This window comes from Sturnus vulgaris, chromosome Z (genome assembly GCF_052056855.1).
Source record: "Sturnus vulgaris isolate bStuVul1 chromosome Z, bStuVul1.hap1, whole genome shotgun sequence".
NCBI classification, from domain to species: domain Eukaryota; kingdom Metazoa; phylum Chordata; class Aves; order Passeriformes; family Sturnidae; genus Sturnus; species Sturnus vulgaris.
The window spans coordinates 18,830,825-18,850,439 of record NC_142283.1 but is presented as its reverse complement, the minus strand read 5'-3'; the positions used below and the strand labels follow the sequence as shown (position 1 = coordinate 18,850,439).

General features: G+C 40.3%; 1 protein-coding gene across 1 annotated transcript in view; it reads right to left on the bottom strand.

Moving 5' to 3' along the window:
- SNX30 (sorting nexin family member 30) overlaps positions 1 to 19,615 on the bottom strand; it is a 47,466-nt gene that overhangs the window by 1,429 nt on the left and 26,422 nt on the right. Inside the window, exons 3-8 of the mRNA XM_014889236.2 lie at positions 18,954 to 19,064; positions 15,127 to 15,285; positions 12,504 to 12,699; positions 11,638 to 11,837; positions 6,017 to 6,103; positions 1,149 to 1,301 (exon numbers count right to left, since the gene is read on the bottom strand). Of these exons, the coding sequence (XP_014744722.2) occupies positions 1,149 to 1,301; positions 6,017 to 6,103; positions 11,638 to 11,837; positions 12,504 to 12,699; positions 15,127 to 15,285; positions 18,954 to 19,064 (906 nt within the window). The remainder of the gene's footprint in view (positions 1 to 1,148; positions 1,302 to 6,016; positions 6,104 to 11,637; positions 11,838 to 12,503; positions 12,700 to 15,126; positions 15,286 to 18,953; positions 19,065 to 19,615) is intronic.

Genomic DNA, 19,615 nt, shown 5'->3' with positions numbered 1-19,615 from the left:
AAATATGACAAGACAGACATTGGAAGGGGACAAAGTACTGCATACTAATATTACATGGTGAAGTAACCTAGCACAGGAAGAAGCTTGTAAAGTAGATGTGTAAAAATGAACAGACAAGATAAAGTATAGTTTAGTAGGCAATACATAAGCCTAGTAGTTCCAGTAGTGTTTAATATTCTGTAAATATTTAATATACCTAAAGGGGGCTTATGAGACAGCTGGAGGAGGACATTTTACAAGGGCTTGTGGTGAAAGGACAAGGGACAATTGTTTTAAACTGAAAGAGGGCAGGTTTAGATTAGACAATTAGGAAAGAATTCTTTACTTTTAGGATGAGAAAACACTGGAACAGTGTCCCCAGAGAAGCTGTGGATGCTCCATGTCTGGAAGTGTTCTAGGTTCATGCTGGATGGGGCTCTGAACCACCTATTCTAGCAAAAGGCATTCCTGCCTCTGGCAGGAGGTTGAAACTTAACGACCTCGAAGGTCCCTTCCAAACCATTCTGGGATCCTATGGTATCAACCACTGCACTGGGCTGCACTGTTCTAGCAAAAAGGAAAATTAGATTAGAAGCATGTGCAGTTAAATGTCAAGGTCCTTTTAATTAAAAATTTAAAAATTTAACACCAAACCTCAGGTACAAATGCACCAATTGAAAAAGGGCAGAGGCTAGGTATTTTCAGGACTAGTATACAAGGGACAGAATGATGCATTAAGGGACAGGGATTAGAATAACTTATACATTGCAGATGTAATCTATGTATGAGTCTGTAGATGTGCATTAACTCATGTAGTTTTGTTCAGAAAAGGCAGAACCAAGAGATTTTTCTACTCTGGTACTATTACTAGAATGTGCAATTCTGGCGTTTTTATCATCACCACTGCTGCTGCTCAGTAATTTGTTCAATTCAAAAGTGCAAAACAGACAAGCATGCATGATAAAATGCTGTTAGAGTGCTGACTTGCAAAAGACCACTAGTCTCGCAGAGCTCACTCGACCATGACTTCCAACTCTGACAAAGAGCAGATTCAGATGTCTAATATTCTTGTCTTCAGGACAGCGTGAATATTTCATGAAGAATTATCACCACTTCAGAGGAAAATAAACTACTTTTATTCCTGCTAGTGCTCCAATAGTGACACATACCTTCTCGTAGTACTGGATGTTTTTATCTGCCATCCCCATGAGTAGCTGCCTGAAGTCTTGTCTTTTGTTGTTCTGCCATCTCTCCATATCTGCTTTCAGGTCAGCATTGAAACATTCTACTCGGTCTTGACATTTCTCAACATCTGTGGGTACCTGCAGCAAAAGAAATTAAGATTTAAACTGTCATTAAGAGTGCTAGATTGCTGAATTAGCTCAAACCTTATTGAGCAAAACTATAGAAGAAAGGGTAAGTGCATAATGCAGTAGTTATTGTGAATCAATTCAGTTATGGCTGCAGGGAAAAAGCAACACTTCTGAACTAGAGAGAATGTGAGATTGCTAAATTTGTTCTTCGCTGTTTGAAGTGCTGAGTGCTCATGCTTGCCCATCTCCATGTCTACTACAGAGGCATGGAGGAAGCACTTGCTAAAGGCATAGGAAAACCATTTGGTCTAAGTGCTGGCACTGAGGCTCAGTTCCTAGCACTCAAACTGAGCAGCTTGGCTCCATAGCAAACTTTCCTGCTTCCCATTTACAGACGCAGTAGGAATGTCCCACTTTGAATTAGTGTGTCTATAACAACAAACATTCAGGTTTATCCAAAAAGCTGGATAAGACATCTTGGTATTGACAGCTGCAGAATAAAATTTTTAAGTCCTTATTTTCTAGCTTCCACTTTTAACCTTACAGGCTTCTCAAAAAAAATATAACTCAAAGCACTCATCATCATCAACATGGGATGGGCTAATGGATTTTTAGGCTCAACAACGGGCATGCAACCATGCAAAAGCAACAAATGACATCTTGAAGGACAGCCTACTGCAAGCTGAAGTAGAGATGTAAATGGATTTTTGACAGTAGTCACTAGACCAAGGTACATACACTTTAGACCAACTAGGTTGGTGGTCTTTGCTTATGTTTTAATTAATATAATGTATACCACCAGGCAAATACAGGAATAATTTACAAGTGTTTCCTCAAGCAGGGAAGCTGAACACCTTTTTTTCCCCTTCTCATTGCTGCATGGTCCACAAAGACAGGAATCTTGTAAGGACATGCAGACTAAGCCCATAAGCTTAGAAGAGGAAACGCCTGAGTCCTGTACCACAGTGAGAAGTGTAGTTTTGCTCTGGAAGCTGTGACTTGTACAAAGGCAAAATACAGAATGAAGAACACTTGAAGAACTCTGTGGTGGCTCCTCTCATACTTGATACTTTCCGTAAACTCCCCTTCTGAGGGGCATGAAAGAAGGAAGAGGATGAAAAGACTACATAAGAAGCTATTCATGGATACCCACATGAAGTTAGAGGTGGGCTACTATCTTGCAGTTCGGTAAGGTACTCAAATTAGGCAGAAACATACCGTGTTTCTTCTCCAGGACATGGATTTGGGCTGATTGCTTTATTACTCAGAGAAGGAATTACATCTATTCTTCAATAAACCCACCTGTTTGAGATGCAGAGCTCTTCATACTCATGGGATTTGAGCTCCCCTTTATTCACACAACTGAATTTACACTACAGGCAGCTTGAAAGTTCAGTAGATACTTTTTCTCCCTGCCATGTTTGAGCACTATACTTATGACTACATAATACATTCTGCTAAAACTCCAGATGAATTTCCCTCATAGGCTACAGACTAGAACAACCAAGCCAGGGACTGGAAGGTTTAGAGGATGCTCCCCACAAGGCCTGTATGCCTTGCACTGTAAGTACTCTGCTATCATAATGGTAAAGACTAGCCTATCAAGAGAAATATTCATGAAGTCTGGAAGCAAAGCCAGGTAGGATTTCACAATCCAATTAACTTAGCTTCTAAGCTCTCACCAGCTTTCTACTTCTTTTGCCAGGATCTGAAACCACAATGAAGCTATACAAAAAACTTCTTTCTCACAGAAAGTCTTCTGGCTGGTTAGGCTGAGAGGGCTGTATAAGTTTAGAGCTACAGGGATAACTCAGTGGTCAACAGATGGGTCACGTGTACTCTCATTAAGGAACAACAGCAAAAACGAACTCCAACTAAGTCTCTAGAGGCATCATGAAAGTAGTGTCTGCACATGCAGCAGTCCTATCTGGGAGTGCAAATGCCTTACCTTACTGCAGCTTCCTAGAACACAATTTGCAACTCAGTATTTAAGACAAAATTTTAAGTTCATTAACAGCCTTTAAGCACTTTTTATCAGTGCAAACTCAATGCAAAGAGATATTAAATATTTATCATCAAATTTAGGCCTAAGCTGAAGCATCAAAGCTGATGCTTTTATCTGTTTTCACCAATGGAGACATTAAATATTAGCTAACAACTAAGAACCAGGAAGAAAGCAGACTGGACTTCAGGGGAAAGTTGCTACTTCTTAACTGATATCTGCTCTCAGGTACTTAATAGCTCAAAAACCCCCCAAGCCACAAAACCAAAGTAACAAATGGTTCAAACTTCAACACACTCATAAAGGGCCCAGGACTATTTTAGTGAGTCAATTTCAACTGATGAGAGGAGTAAATGCAAGCAAGAATTGAGCATAAAATTGCACATATATGATAAGAAGTTCTGCATGTACATCTAATCCCCTTCACGCTGCTTCTGTTCTCTTAAATAATTAAGCTTGCCTACCATCTGTAATTTAGTGTGGTCAATTAGAGCTAGCATGTTCACTTTAAAACTCCTCTACATCATCATTATCAAATAACAAATGGTCCTAAAGCAGAACAAGTCCAGCTTTAATTAGACAACTAACCTTTGCACAAGATATTTCTACCTTCCTCGTTCTTGGGAAACAGTTTTCTGTTACAAGGCTTTTTTTCCCCCACCCCCCTTCAAGTTCTGCAGTGCCTTATTTACTGTTCCCATAGATCACGACACTTCAAAGCCTTGATGTAGACAGAATAAAACAGATCAGAGGCAAACTTCATCTCACCAAAACGAAACCACACCCATCCTTCAGTATGCTGATCAGATTACTGCAAAATCAGCTCCAGCGTGGGTCAGAAATGGGTGAGAGGCATTCTACCAGTGCACCTGTTAGAAACTGAAAGGCTGCAGAATCCACACAAACACTATAATGCTACCAGTAAACACCACCCACAATGCGCTTTCAGTGTAAACTCCAGCATTCTGAGCAGTCTCTGCTGACAGAGAGGCACAGTAGCACTACAAGCCTTTTGCATTCATAGGCCACTGAGCCCTAGGCTGATCTCATGGCCAGAACAATCTAATGACCTGGTGAGCTCTGTGATGCCAGGCTGGGTATGTGCATCGGAGGCCCAGAATGCACTCCAGTGAGAGATTATCAAGTAGTGATAGGCTTTCCTTTCAAGATCTAAACAAAGGCCTTTGCTCTCTTAAGTTTTCCTTTGGGATCTTTCTACATCATTTCTAACAAATCAGCAAATATGCCACAAGGAAGACAAATGCCATTCCACAACACGATTCTCTGCCTGCTTTTAGTTTCCAGCAAATCATAGCCAGGAGACTTCCCTGAATGTAAGATATGCTGCTAGGCACAGCTCTGAGCTATCAGCTCTTACAGGTAATGACACATCCTCTGGCTGGAAAGATTCTGAAAACACCAGAGATAGTATTTTATGAATGTGCAAGGAGTTCTACATCATTTGTTCAACTTCATCTTGTAAATGACACAAACTACTTATGTTACAAAAAGGTACAAGGAGTTGTCAAAAAATATGCCGATACTCTGGCTTAGGTATTCAAAAAATTCACAAGACTTAAATGCTGATCTTTACGCAATAATCCCACTGAGAGATGAGATCCAAAGGCCTTTTAACAGGTGCAAGATTAGCAAAATTCATCAATTCCACTGCATCAAGATCTTGGTAAAGTCAAATGCCTTAAACCTGGCTTGCTGGAGGATATGCTAGATTTAGTTCCCTCCATCCTAGATACAACTGTTAGAACCTATTTATACAAAGTTACACTGAGGAAGTAGAATTTATACCACACCAGCCAGGAGAGGGGTAGGCAGTAGACTCAAATAAATAGAAGTGCACCACAAAACACCTAGTACACCACTATTTGTATCTATCATTATGGATAAAAGATCTGGAAAACATTTTTGCATTTCTATGCTCTTGTCTTCTTCAGCTTCTTAAATTAAAAATATTATGTGAACCTACTGTAGAGTGAATCTTACTGTACAACAGTCCTAATACTGTAAAGTCATCCATTCATTATTAACACAAATATAAGGGAAACCAAAAACCTCCAAGCAGAGGAAGAGAACAAACCCTGTTGCCATCATCAGTTAAAGCTGTAGCGATTTAAAAAAAGACTCTTGCACTTTGTTTCATGCAGAAGCGGGTGGCAGCATAAGCATGTCAGTTCACAGGTTTGCTTTTGCATGGTGCACAGCCAAAATGTGTCATCCAGTGACACATGCCATCTCTGTTCAGCATCACACAGTAGACCTCCCTAGCAGAAAGGGCAAAATAAGGATTTTTCCACAGCCAAAACCAGTGTTCTGTAACAATACAGTTCCACAGTGCAAAGGATAGAACCTTAACTCAGCTAGCTGGCATACTGCTGAGTCACCAAGGACTGTTCTACCACTGCTTTGTTACCTGTCACTGAACAGTCCAGCTGACTGCTGGCTGCTGTTGAAGTGTTACAGAACCATCCTACTCTGAAGTGTGAGAGATCGATAGTACAGAAGTTGCTAAACAAGTTACATATATTCATACTTCGGTCTTTACTTCACACCAGCTTGCCAACAACAAATTTCTGCTCTGCAAGAAATTGCCTATACTGCAAAGAAGCCACCAAATCCAGAAAAAAAAGCAAGTTCTGCATCTCCATTCTTTTCATGAAGAACTGTAAGCGCAAACAGTTTTTGTAGAGCAATTTTAAGTGCTAACCTTTGGACGGTCTTCTCTTTTCAAGGCTACTGCTTCCAGTTTTGCTTCATACTCCGCTTGAACTTGGTCTCTCTTCTTCAACACATTCTATGGGCAAGAGAAAAGAGAGCTGTGAAGGGATCCTCTAGCTTCTTCCCCCAGCCCACAAGAAACTCTAAAGTGATACATCTTCAGTGCCAATTAAGCCCTAAGTCAGACTTCCAGATTTACTTTGTCCTATTTTTCAGCATTTAGGGAGTAGCTTTTAATAATAAACAGCACTTGCTCTCCATCAGCTGGCAGGGGCAGATAAAATTCAACATTTGGACAAGCTGGAGGCATGCAATATAGAAGCTGTCATGAAACCATTAATATAACCCTGACTAAATAAATTTAATTCATCAGTTGACCTGTTACTACCATGGAAATTATATAAACAAAAGCATCAAAGCTGACAAGGGCTAATGTAAAGTTTCTGATATCCTCAAGCAGCAGACAGAAAACAGCATTGGCTAAGAGACAGGAAGACCATCACAGAAGGTATTACAGCTTCCTTTTCAGTTTCAAAGACTCTTCAGAATGCTTTAAAGCAACCTGTCACATTCTGGTGTTAGAGCTAAAGTAAGCATTTGTTTTAGATCAGTCTTGGGGGGGTTGGTTGTTGGTTTCATTAAAAAAAGAAGAAAATTATGAAAAGGACAATTTATATGAAAAGAATTGGACTGGCTGAGAGAACGTCTCAAGCAGTAAACATTTTCTTGACAGAGTACTTTCAAAACAGAGAGCCGAAGATGCTACCCTTTGCTTGTACTATATCCACAAAGACCTTCACTAAAGTTATACTACAGTCTTAGAGTTTGAAAACAACCATAGGAATTAGTCTTGTCCAAGAATGATTTACTAAAAAACAGTTCTGTGTCTGCAAGAGCAGGCAACTTACCACTTCAGGTTTCAAAAGAAATAACTAGTATTTTTAAATTACTCTGTTGTTGCAAAGTTATTATTAAAAATGCTCAGACCGAAGCCAGCCAACACTCACTGTAAATTTGAAATTCTCTTGCAACTTTGCTTTGCGTTTTCCCTTCAGCCACCTAGAAGGAATTGTCCCATTAGGACACAAAGAGGTAACTAGTCATTTTAACAGGTCCAGACAAGGCTAGTAATACAGGACTACTCATGAGCACTGCTGCCTACAGAAATACGGCCTAACAGCCAGTCTAGATGTAATTAAGGCAATTAAGAACATACAAACCCTGTATCTACTAATCATCATAATCCCCTTCCTCCTTCGTAAGTCAAGAGAAGGTCACCAATGCAGTTGCTCTAGAGTAGAGATGTTGCCATCAACAGTCTTATAAACTTCAATTCATGATAAACGGGGATGGCACCCCATCCACAAAGCTACTATTAGATTGGTCAGTAAAAAGAGTGCAAACCTGAAGAATTCACCTGCAACAGCTTAATTCTCCCTTTTGTTCCAAAAGGGATGCAGAAGCATGCCATTGGTTATGTTTGTTTGAAAAACCACAACTGCCCCTCTTTGGGAATCTATGCAGCTGTGGAGGATGGCCTTTAAGTAATTGAGGTTATCAATGCAACACAAGTCTGAGAGATTTAATAGGTACTTCTACTTTGTATTGCCTCTTGAACCAGAGTCAATTGAAATTTCTTCTGTGAAAATCAACTGTCCAGCAATTGCATTTTGCCTTTAGAAGCCTGGAGCTAGTGTGGGAAGCTGAATCTATACCAGCAGTAGCCCATGATTAATAGTTATTGGCAAATTGGATTCAAAGAACAGGTGTCTTAATTCCTCTTAAACGCTCAAGTCCACCTACTGTGGACCATTACCAATGAGCTTGTGAATACAGTTTTATGTATCCATTTATGGCTGACCTATAAGGGATGAAAAAAAAACTGTCCTCCCTTTGACTTTTCCCATATTTTCCTCAGGCACCTCCAGGCAATGTCCTTTGTTCTAGATCATTGTTTTGATGCTTTAGCAGCAATTATGAAAAGCTCTCCATCAAGCATCCTCAAAATTACCACAGACCATGCAATACTAGTTAAGGCTTCACTCAGAGACAAAAAAGTTAGAAAAAAAAACTGGAAGAAACCAAACTGAAAACTGAAAAAACCTCAATCAACACACCTCAGGTCAGAATTAAACCAGGGGCAGGTAAACATGAAAGACTTAGCCTTGTTCCAGGAGGTCCTTTACCATTTTGTATTTATGAGTCACCTTGGCCCATATAGAGCTTCAGGAGTTTGCCATCAGCCTTCTATCTCAAATTTAAATTTCAATCTTGTTTGCACACCACATAGCTTCCTACTGCGACTAAACATCACAAGAGATCTCCAGTTACTTCACGCCCTTAAAGACACAGTTACCTATTAATGTGGTGCTTTCTTTAAACATGAGTTAAAAGTAATTGTCTAAGAACACCCCTGGGGATCACATCACATCACATAATAAACCTTTCTAGCAATGTTGAGCAAACACAAGTCACATAACATCCTAATATCTGAACTGAATCAAGTATAGGAGATTCCGTGCTCTGCCCATGCCTCCCAAGGAAACACCAGTGTACATCAGCAAATGTAGCACCATGTGTTTGCTGACAAGGGCCCCACTGCACCAGGAACTGAGACATCACCTTGCCATGTAACAGAAACCACAGAATACCAAACTGGAAGAGACCTCAAGGATTGTATCATTCTATCCTACTTGGCAAAAGCACAATCTAGACAAGATGGATCAGCACTCTGTCCAGCTAGATCTTAAATGTGTCCAGTGTTGGGAATCCACCATTTCCCTGGGGACATTATTCCAAAGGCTGATTGTTCTCATTGTGAAAATTCTCCTCTTGTGTTCAATGAAAATGTCCCCAAGAGTAATTTGCACTGATTGTCCATGTTTTATCATGGGTCTCCTTGTGAAAAGGGAGCATTCAGCATATTTGAAGTCAATCCTTAAATACCGTTAGATGGTGATAATATTTTCCCTAAGCCTTCTTCCTCAAGGTGGAACATACCCAGCTCTCTCAGCCTTTCCTCACACAGCAGGCTTCTCAGACCCTTGACCATCTTTGTTGTCCTCTTCCAGACCCTCTTCAGCTTATCCACATCTTTTTGAGGGTAGAAGGAATAAAAACTGAACACAGTTGTGGCCTAACAAGTGCTGAGCAAAGCAAGTAATTTGGAAAGGGTCTCTTCTAGACACTTCCAGTGCACATTTTAACTCAAGACCACAACACCAGCTTCGGCCCTGTTCTGCAAATCTTTCAAATCGAGAGGCCAGGCTTCCCTCAAATCAGCTAATATTCTATTCAACCAGAATTACTGGGCTTTGACTCTGTATGTGCAACTCCCTCAGGCTCTTCCCCTCAGGCAAACAGTTCTCCTGAAAACATCAAGGCCTCTTCATCTCTGAACAGCGATAGATAATCTGGCAGTTCTTACTCAAGAGACATTCAGCCAGCTATAGGCTGCTCTACAGATCGTGCTCCCTTACCTACACCAGGGGTACAGTGTGCAACAAAGAAAGCTAATCAAGGCTGCACTGAACTCTAGTATCTGAAGAGTTACCTTCCATCAAGTACCCTGTGCAAAAGATGTGCTCTCTAAGACTGAAACAGACTTTCAACTTACAAGTAGTCCTCACAGCAGCTGAAGGGGACTACTTGAAGAGGAATGTACTGCTAGTGAAGAGGACGCCCCTTTCAACAGAAAGTGTCCTGAACTCCAGAGGTGCACTCCTCACTAACCTTGGTTACTTACTCGGTATTATGGATTCTGCAAGGACAGTTCAGTAGCTCCTCACTTCAGAAACAGGCTACTATTTTCTAGCAGAAGAAAACTGCACTTTGTAGGACCTGAGAGAGTTCCATTTTGCTATATGAGATGGAAGGAAAATACGAACAGTCTCTCTTGGCTCACAACAGTTTCTGTTCTTGATTTTCAAATTTTTAGACTGAGTAAAGCTAGTAAGATGCCCAAGACAGACACTAAACAGAATAATCCTTTAGAATACAAGTCAGTCAACAGTCTAAAAAGTTCAAGCTAAAAAGCAAGGGTTTCTTTAGCTGAAGAAGTACTTTAGACAGTTAAGTAGCTGTTGACTTGGAGACAGTGCCAGTCAAAAAGAGCTCTAAAAGGCCAAAAGAAAGCCTAGGTGCAAGTCTGTAATGCTCCTCTGCCTGTGGTAAGTGGTGATTTTCTGCCTAAAGTACCTCTTCACCTAAAGAAACCCTTGCTTTTTAGCTTAAAAAAACTTCCCCTGCTGTATTTGTGAAGAGCACCTCTCACAATTCAGCTTCCCCCTTTAGATGCCATCTTTAGTAGGCATTTTTAGCATCAAAAGCCAGATGTTCTGAGTTTAAAGTATTTAATCACTAGCCTTACGTTCTGTTTATCTGTAAGCATGCTCCATCCACCTCCACTTCCTATAGTCCAAAAATCCTGACACAAGGCTTCCTACAGCTCACTCTTAATAGACCCATAAAGAATATATACCTCATTCATGCTGGGGTCAAATCCATGGTGACAAAAGCAAAGAATATACCCAGGGAATTAGTGCAAAGCCACTTGCAAGAATACTTTAACCACACAGATGTATACAACTCCTGAAACTGGGAAAAGACATCTACAAATGTTTAAATTCTCAGTTGGAGAAGCACAGGATGAGATTAAGATAAAGATGGAGAAGGACTACCATATTCAGACTGTAAATTTACAGTGGGCTATTAGATGTTTAAAGGATTGCATATCATAGCCTTGTAACAGTTGCTCCAGGTGGAAAGTCTTCAGAAGGAACTTGTCTGTTAGTACCCTATAGCAGGACTGCTATATATATATGTATGTGACACATACTGTGCCACGGCACATGGTAAAAAGCTCTGATGGACAAACTGAAGCCCTTGATATTATTTTTAGTGAAGTTTACTCACTAATTCTTTTCCCCATAAGATGTGATTGATTACCAACACTCCTTAAGTTCAAGAGAATAAAATCCGCATTAAAGTAGCTTTTATTACGTCTGCATAAGGAGTAAAACATCAAGTTCTTAGAAAGATTACGAGTCACAGAATACCATCTTTAAGCAGTTACTTGATATGCAGAACTTAATAACAGACATATCATGCCAAGGGTATGGGGATGACAGAGGAAGCAATGTCTGTCTTTTGGATGCATAGTTCTAAAACAAGGCACTCAATTCTGCTACATACAAGTGAGAGAAATTGCTAATGCTATATTTCCTGTTGGACCAGGGAATGACCCTCTAGTGAAGAGCTGAAGCACAACTGGCTTCAATTCAAAGAAAGATTCTTGGCAGTCACAGGATGTCTCTTGTAGAGTAGCACCTGCCACACCAATGAAGGGGCAACTCTGTGACATGTTGGGTTTGCTCTACAATACTTACCCTAGCTGGACCAAAGACCAGGGGAGACCAATAATGCTACCTATGCAGTACCCTGCTATTAAACATACCCAGCTTTGTTTTGACTATGAAAATATCCTCCTAGTTAATATATTATCTACTTCCTCATTTTTCACACTACCACCATTTCTCACTGTTAAAAAAGAATGAATTTGCTAATTCTAGGCAAACACGTCATCGCTTCCTGCCACAGGGCTCTCTTTACCTTCATTGATTCAGCATACAATATATATTCCCTAAGCACAGGCAGGAAGTCTTCTGTCATGTCCTCACTGAGTTCTTCAAGAGCTGTGCAGCAATTCCCAATACAGGCAGACACTCCTTCCAGTGGCTCTGACAGCTCAACCTCCAGCCCTCCCCAGGTTGAATAAACAGGTCCATATTCTCGTAGTTCCACCAAGTATTCTACAAGAGGCACATAGAAAAATGGATTAACACAATATGAGAAAGGCACAAAGATCTGCAAGGCACGAAGATGTGCAAACACAAAATAGAAGAAATTGTGCACCAGTTTTGAATAACATTAATCCCCACAGGGAGTCAAGACTTGTGTTGCATTAGCTTCTTAACAGACAGAGCTCTATGGCTGCATAGGTGACAGGTTCAAGCTGCCCCTTTCTTAACTTTCCATTACTACAGACTTCCATACAAAGACTTGCACCTTTGGAGTAGCCAAGGTCAGTCCTTCAGACATATGTAAAACTTAACTCCACTAAGACAGACCTGTAAAGCTTGCCTTTGCCTAGGAATTCCATTTGTACTCCCTCCAGGTGGAACCTACAGGTTCTTCCACCTTCCAAAATTCTTTCAAAAAATTACTCCAGTAAGACAGTAGGTTGGTATGAAAAGTTCAACTTAAAAAAAAAATATTTGGAGAATTGAGCTAATATCAGATACTGTGTTAGGTTTTGGGCCTTTTAAAAATCTGGAACAGGCATTTGATTTTGCCCTGTGTGTGACTTATTACAGGCCAGAACCATCAACACAAATTGTCTTGATCATGCTATCAACCAGAAAAAGACACAGAGCATTCAGATTGAAATATTATGATGGAACACCTTGTGTCCTTACCCAACTGTTCCTTGATGATGCGTTGTGCTATTCTGTCAATGGTACCAAGCTTTAGAGAGAACGTGTCTAGATAATCCCCAATGGCTGCAAACTCCAGTGGCCGACTTCTTAATTTGTAGCCTCCTGTAACGTATTTGACAGACTCCCCCATCTTTGACAGCAAAGCCATTCCTTGCTTTTTGTAAGCATTAAGATCCTAGGAATTAAAACAAACCAAAAACCAAAACAAAAAAGAAAATGTTTAGGAATACTCACATGTTTAAATATTAATACAATGAAGGATACTTTCCAAGATCAAATCTTCTGAAAGCAAAAGATTACATGTGACATACAGTCTTGAACAAAGGCTTGCTTTCTACAAGCTACACAGCTGAGCACAGCTCCAAGGCTTCATGGAGGTAAATTATCCAGGAGAATACTATGAAGAACTAACTAAGTAAATACTAACTAACTAACTAAATAACTAAGAAGTCCAGCTTGGCATGTGCCCATACTTTCCTATATTCCTGTACTCTCATCATGGAAGCAGGCTTATTAACAGCTCTGGTTCCACCCAAACAGTTCACATCATTCATCTACATATACTTCTAAGTCATAGCTACAATATCAGTATTAAGCAGATGTACCAGCTGGCTCTGATGACCTATTACAGAGCTACACATTGCACACCTATTTGGTAAGCAGCCTCTTCAATCCAGCTGTGTGGTCAAACAGGAGGCAAGTGAGGACTGCATGGAGAGAAATGCAGCACGGGGAGACCAGCAAAGATTCTCTGCAAGAGAGACTGTAGCTAAGGCTGGGTAAGATGCAACCATGTTGCCTCCATAGAAAGTGTAGGCTTCTTTCATACTCCTTTACATTTTAGCATATACTAACCTTCAGATAATCTATGCTACACAAGACTGCTTGCCTACAATTTTTATGGGATTTCACCTTAACAGTACACCAGAACAAAATGGTTCCAGTTAGCCAAAATGCTGACGATTTTTCATTTTAATTCTTCCAGCAGAGGTCAGTATTCAACATACCAAAACAGGCTCAAGAGCTATAGTTCAGTTATTCTATAGAGCCTGAGGAACAGATGTGCTCAAACCAAGTAGGCCTGTAGAGATCAAGAATTCAGAAATATTATTACAGACTAGACTAAAAGCTTAAGTGTTCTTGAAAAAAAACCACCACAAAAAAACCCTAACAAACAAACACAAAGACAAAAACAAAAAAATCGAACAAATAAAGCAAGCAAACAAACAAACAAAAAACCCAGCAGCCATCTCCAAAATACGTAATATGGTATTCCTTCCAAGTACTTTATGTAAGTCAAATGTAAATTTGATTAAGAAAACCTGACATCTTAGCAGCTACTATAATTTTCAATTATGCTTGCATTTAAATGCAGTTTGACTTTTGCTTTCCACATGTCCCCAGAGGCATCAGGAAAGATCCTTGAACTAAAAATTATTCACTCACTCTCAAGCATTCTGGTATGTTACAGGTCCAAACAGGGAACACAAAGAAATGTTGATTTCTCTTTTCCAATCAGGAGGTGATCTTATGACTTCCTGTAGTAACTAAATTCAGAAGTCCTAGAACACTGAACTGATACCTCACTGCTCCACTAGACCAAGTTCAAACACTGGAGACAGTCAGCAGAACAGGTTTCCTTTCCCCTCACCTCCCAGGATGCCCTGTAACCTCAAAGCAAACTCCTCCCAAAGCAGAGGGTGAAGCCCTTGACATTCATTTCATAGAGGTGGGAGAAGACAAAAAAACAGCTAAGGAAGCTGCACCATGCTTGGATAGCTCAAAAGAGGAACAGAGCTACATGACGTTTAATGTGCTAAACAAATTCTGCATTTCTGGCTTGTTTCAGTGGTTAAGTTCACCATGGAGGGGAAATAAAAGAACACTGGAGATTGGTTATTAACAGTAAGCAGAGCATGAACCTGAAGTGAGCTCACATTTAAGTGAGCTAGAGTAATGTGACTTTGGAAAGGCATGCTTTTACAGCTCTTCTCATCTATCTGGTAAAACCCAAGCATAGCTGCAGGTCCTCCTAGTTGTATTTGAAATGCAGTTCTAAACAAAGTCAAAGAAAATTGCACCATTCCTGCATGAGTCATGCAGAAGACAAGCAATGAAACTGTTGGCTGAGAACAAACAAGAATGAGGCCTCCATGCTTAGTTTTGAGGGCATCAAGTGCAAGCAGTATAAAAAGCACAGACAAGATAAAAAGTCAAGAAATATCCAAGCTTTTGTGCAAGGGAGACTTTTCTTCCTCTCCCCCTTCCCTCCTCCCCAAAAGAGGATTTTAAAGTCTACAGTTTTCTGAATTTTTATTCTCTTGTGCATAATAAGAGTATGTTCTAATCTACAAAACAAGCAGGTTTGGAGAATTCAATTTATCAGTTTGCAGAAAGGATTCCTCTTCCCTTCACACACAGGGAACTCATACTAGTAGCTGTCACACACAAGGGTCACCCACAATAGTCAGAGTGCCCGATAACCCTCTGGTATTTTAAAGGAAGCTCTGATCTGCACATGTAGTTTTGTTAATGCCTTTTTACTCTCATTTCAGAAGGGATTGCAAAGATCAACAACTGCATTTGGAAGTTACTGGCTTACCTTAGCTGTGAGAAAGACGTTGAAGTGCTCATTAAAAGACAGCACTGGGTGATCAGTTATTCTCTTCAAGAACTTGTCTAATGCTTTCCTCCTTGTTTCCACAAACTCTTCCGAAAAGCGATCAACAACACCCTTCACCACAAACTTTTCAGGAAGAGGCTGTCAGAGATAAGCAAAGAGCACGAGATTCAAAAGACCAAAACCTTGCTTCTGTTATTTGGAAACAAGCAAAGCAATCAAATTCCAGTCTTAACAGGAACTGAAACATTGTGTTTGCAAACAGGAACCATGCATCAGATGGGATGCAAGCTGTGCTCAGAATTACCTTTAGCTGGTCTGGCTTAAAGCTAGCCATTCTGCTGAGTGGCTTCAGCTGAGAGTCACACCAGGAAGTCAGACAGTACTCACAATAAGTACTTGTAGTATAGCTTAGATTGTTCTCCCTACTGCTAGTTCAAGATCCAGCTCTGAAGACATGCCAGAAGGGCAGGACACTATTTATAACAGAAGAACGCACACACATGCCTCCCCCCCCACCCAGTGCTGAAGCAAGGCTGCCCAGTCTCTGGAACTCAGAAAATTTGACAATTCTACTTACTCCCCACACACCCCCCTTGAAAAATTTAGAGCTTTTGAACAGGGCCCTCCTCTAAAATGATAAGAGTCTTACTGAGAACACGAAGCAAAACAAACCAGGGGCTTGACAGAGCAAATGGTTGTACCTTTTCTAAGTATGAGCACACCTGGTCATCTATCACAGCTGACTTCCCTGAGTATGTTTCTGTAAGTGACAAAAGCCTGATGATACATCCATTTTTACATCTTACTGTTTTGAGTCCATCAGTTCATTTCTGCAGTTTAGCTTGACATGTAAGCCCAGACTGTCTCCAGACTTGCTAGTTACACAGTCTCACCGGTACACTTGGATTACAGACTCTGAAACACCACTTTGGATGAAATGCAACTTTTTAAGTTGAAGCATGGTTAGTTTCAGCTCTACCACTAGAGCTGCTTTTTGTTCTGTCCAGACAGCACAGACTTCGATATCAGTTTTTAAATTGTGCTTTGCATTTCATTCTTGTGAACCAGTTCATCCAGACAATCTCCTTACACTTAGGCTAGCAATGACAGCCATTTGTACCCAACTCAGGAATCAGGATTCTTTTCTGCAAAGAATATGTCATCTAAAATCTGTGTCAAAAATAATTAAAGAAAAGAAATCTATACATATTGCTTTCCCACCATATCTGAGCTGATGTGGGTTGTATATAAAGACTGTATCTCCTAGAAAAGCACAGCCAGCATGACTTAGCTGCAATATAACTACGTTTTGACCACTGTATTTGGTTCTTAAAATTTGAGACTTACCTTATTATGCTTAGCATTCAAATCAGTCAGTCATTCTAGTTAAACCAGCATAAGGTACACTATGACTTAGACCTCTTCAGAAGTATAATGCCTTGTGCATTAGTCTTCAGGGAGGAAGAAACTCTCTTCCTTTGCTTTGTAAACTTTAGCTGGGACTCTAGGAAGTCACTACCTCAGCACCATATGCAGGAGGAAAAGAAAAAAGTTTAAGGAGCAAAAAAAAAAGAGGGAAAGGAAGACTAGTCTAAAGAACCCCAGTTCAACCAAACACATGCAAACTGGCACTCAGTAATCACTAAAGTTTGAGCATTTGAAGAATGCACCTCTATTACAAAGACTTCTGCCATTTAACCTGGTTTTGGACTACAGCAGTAGGTACATTCCTTTCCTTTTTAGGCCTCTTGGAGGTCTATCTCAAATAATCAATACACACAGCTAGCAACTGATTGACTTGCTTTAACTGTGTGTTAATTATCTATCCTATAGTCTTCCATCTTAAAAATTTATTTTTCCCTACTGAGACATGTGAGCAGAGTTCATTGCCATCAGAAATGACTTCAAGTATCCAAACATGACCATCCACGGACAAGAATCTTAGCTGTGTTAAATTTACCGTTCTAGTCTAAAGACAGATCTGAGATCAGTGTTACTGTTTTTTGAAAGAAAGTATTAGAATGTCTCAGATCTTTTAAACAGAAGTAACTATCAGTAACTGAAGAGATGAAGAGGAACCCATACTGAGCTTAGTTTTGACTCCTAAGTGTAGGCTGTCAAGCCACACTGCACTGAGAAGACACATCATTTGCTACAGGAAGATTTTAGGCAGAATCACTATATTGAGGTTAGGAAGACAACTCCCTTTTGATAATTTGTTAAAACAGAAGGCTTTCAGGGATTGCAGTATGTATAGTTATAAATACAGATAGTTTTAGATTATTGTGGAACATCTTTGTAGAATACACTTGAGTCAGTGCATCTGCAACTGCCTTTAGCTTCTATACCTCATCTATTTCTAGATGATAAAAACAAAGCATGCAGCAATCTCCCCACCATACGCTGCAAGAAGGAGATTAATAGTGCATATTAACTGCATTAATTGTGCATAAACAGATAAAATAAGGGAGCACATCCATTTATGTAGAGATTTTCTAGAAGAAAGGCACTAAGATACTGGCTTGTTTGCAGCAGGGTCCACGTCCAGTATTACAGCTACTCATGCTAAGCTTGCTGTTCTGTGTGCAACAAATTCCTAGTCGAAGCAAAGCAGCTTGATTACCTGGCTGTGTCTTGACTATTATTTACAGCCTTGCAGGCTTCAGGCAGAACTGGCTGCCTGTTAGTGTACCCAAGAATCTGCAGAAACTTAACTGTGATTGCTCCAGCTGTTCAGAGAATGGGGTGAGAGAAAACAGTACGGGCACTTTACATGTCTCCACCTTCTGCTCTCAAGCTCTCTTTCTTTTCCCTACTGTTCACTAAACATACCTGCCGCCAGTTAGTGGTATCACATGATTTTGTGAAGTACTTCTTGTCTCTGAGACACTCAGCTATTCTTCCACTTGAGGCAAGTCCCAGCATAATTAAGGACTCAAACATCACTCAATCATAGAGCAACCTAACAATACTTCTCACACAGCCTACTCCTTGCTGAAGGAGGAAGGGAGGGCACAGAAACTTCCACCCCATCACTCACCCCAGAGAAGCGTGCTGAAGTATGCTAGTAGTCTTGCTATTTCCTGCCAATTAAATTCCTACAGGGCTTTTAAAATGTCTTTGTTCAAAAAGGCTGAAGGTGGTGATCTCACAGGTTTCCTGCCTATTCACCCAAAAAAATATAAGGCAGTACTAACCTCCTCACATCAAATAAGGTGGTCAGATCACCAGTTTCAGCAGCAATGGGTGCAGTAGTTTAGCTTATCTTATTAGGTAAACTTCTACCTACTGAAGGCATGTAACAGCTACCAAGCCGGAGGCTGAGACTTCCAAGTCTGTGCTATTACATATCAGTGCTATTAAGCGTTAGCACAAATAGTTCTAAATTACTCTCTAAAACCAGCTCAAAAGGCCATCTTGAGAACCGAGACTAGAACCTGAAGTACCTGTGGCTTTTCATAATCCCCAGATGCTCTGAAATATAGATGTAACAATTGAGCAAACAGATGAAATGTACTCTATTTATGTCACAACTACTGTAGTCAACACATGTATTGCCTTACAGGAGGCTGACAAAGCTCACCCCTCAGGTGTGCCTCTCAAGAAAAGTCTAATCTTCCTAACTAGTCAGGAATTAGAAGCTCTTTCCACTCCACTATAAGACACTGTAAATACCATATTTAACTCTAAATGGTCAAAGAGAATGAAGTACTATTTTTTAAATCTAGACACATATCATCCAAATATTACCCTTGAAAGACAGATGCACAACTGTCCTTAACAGCAGATTCTTGCTTACTACCTACGGGAATAAGATGCGTTGGCTGAGACTCTTCCAGCTTGTTTCTCAACCAGTCGAAGTCTTGGTACCGCCGACGGACAGAATACTCTGGCAAATCAAACTCTGCTCGTGTGGTCTGGAAAAGAACAGGATACACTTAGTGTGCAGCAATGCCTCTCACTTTAGAGCTTAATGGCAAATGCACTACAGCCATCCCTGGCCGGGGTGAAGCCAGAGAAATCTTGCAGGGGGGTCTTACTCCCCAAAATTGAGCAGCCAGCATGAGAGAAAGATCCTCTGGCCTTTCAAGCAGTGGAAAAGCAGCAATATGAAAAATGATTGCTTGGAGCTGATGTGTTAAGACCTATATGTAGTTCATTACACATTCTGCTCTTGTCATGGTAGAAGTCTGTAGAGCAGAAGTACTGCACAGCACTTTACTCTCGTGGCAGTTGCAAGATTGCAAAGACTGAGATATTTATTGTGAGGACAAGACTATTTTAACCATCAAGAATTAAAATTATAGGTGTTGACTGACTTGTTGATTCTATTATATGCAGTATCCACAGGTGAAAAAGTGTTTCACCACTGTCCTGTATTCTGCAATTGATAGGCTTATCACACTCCAAGGTCAAAAGATGAGAACATAAGCCACTGCAAGGTTTGATGGACTACTTTTGTTGACTT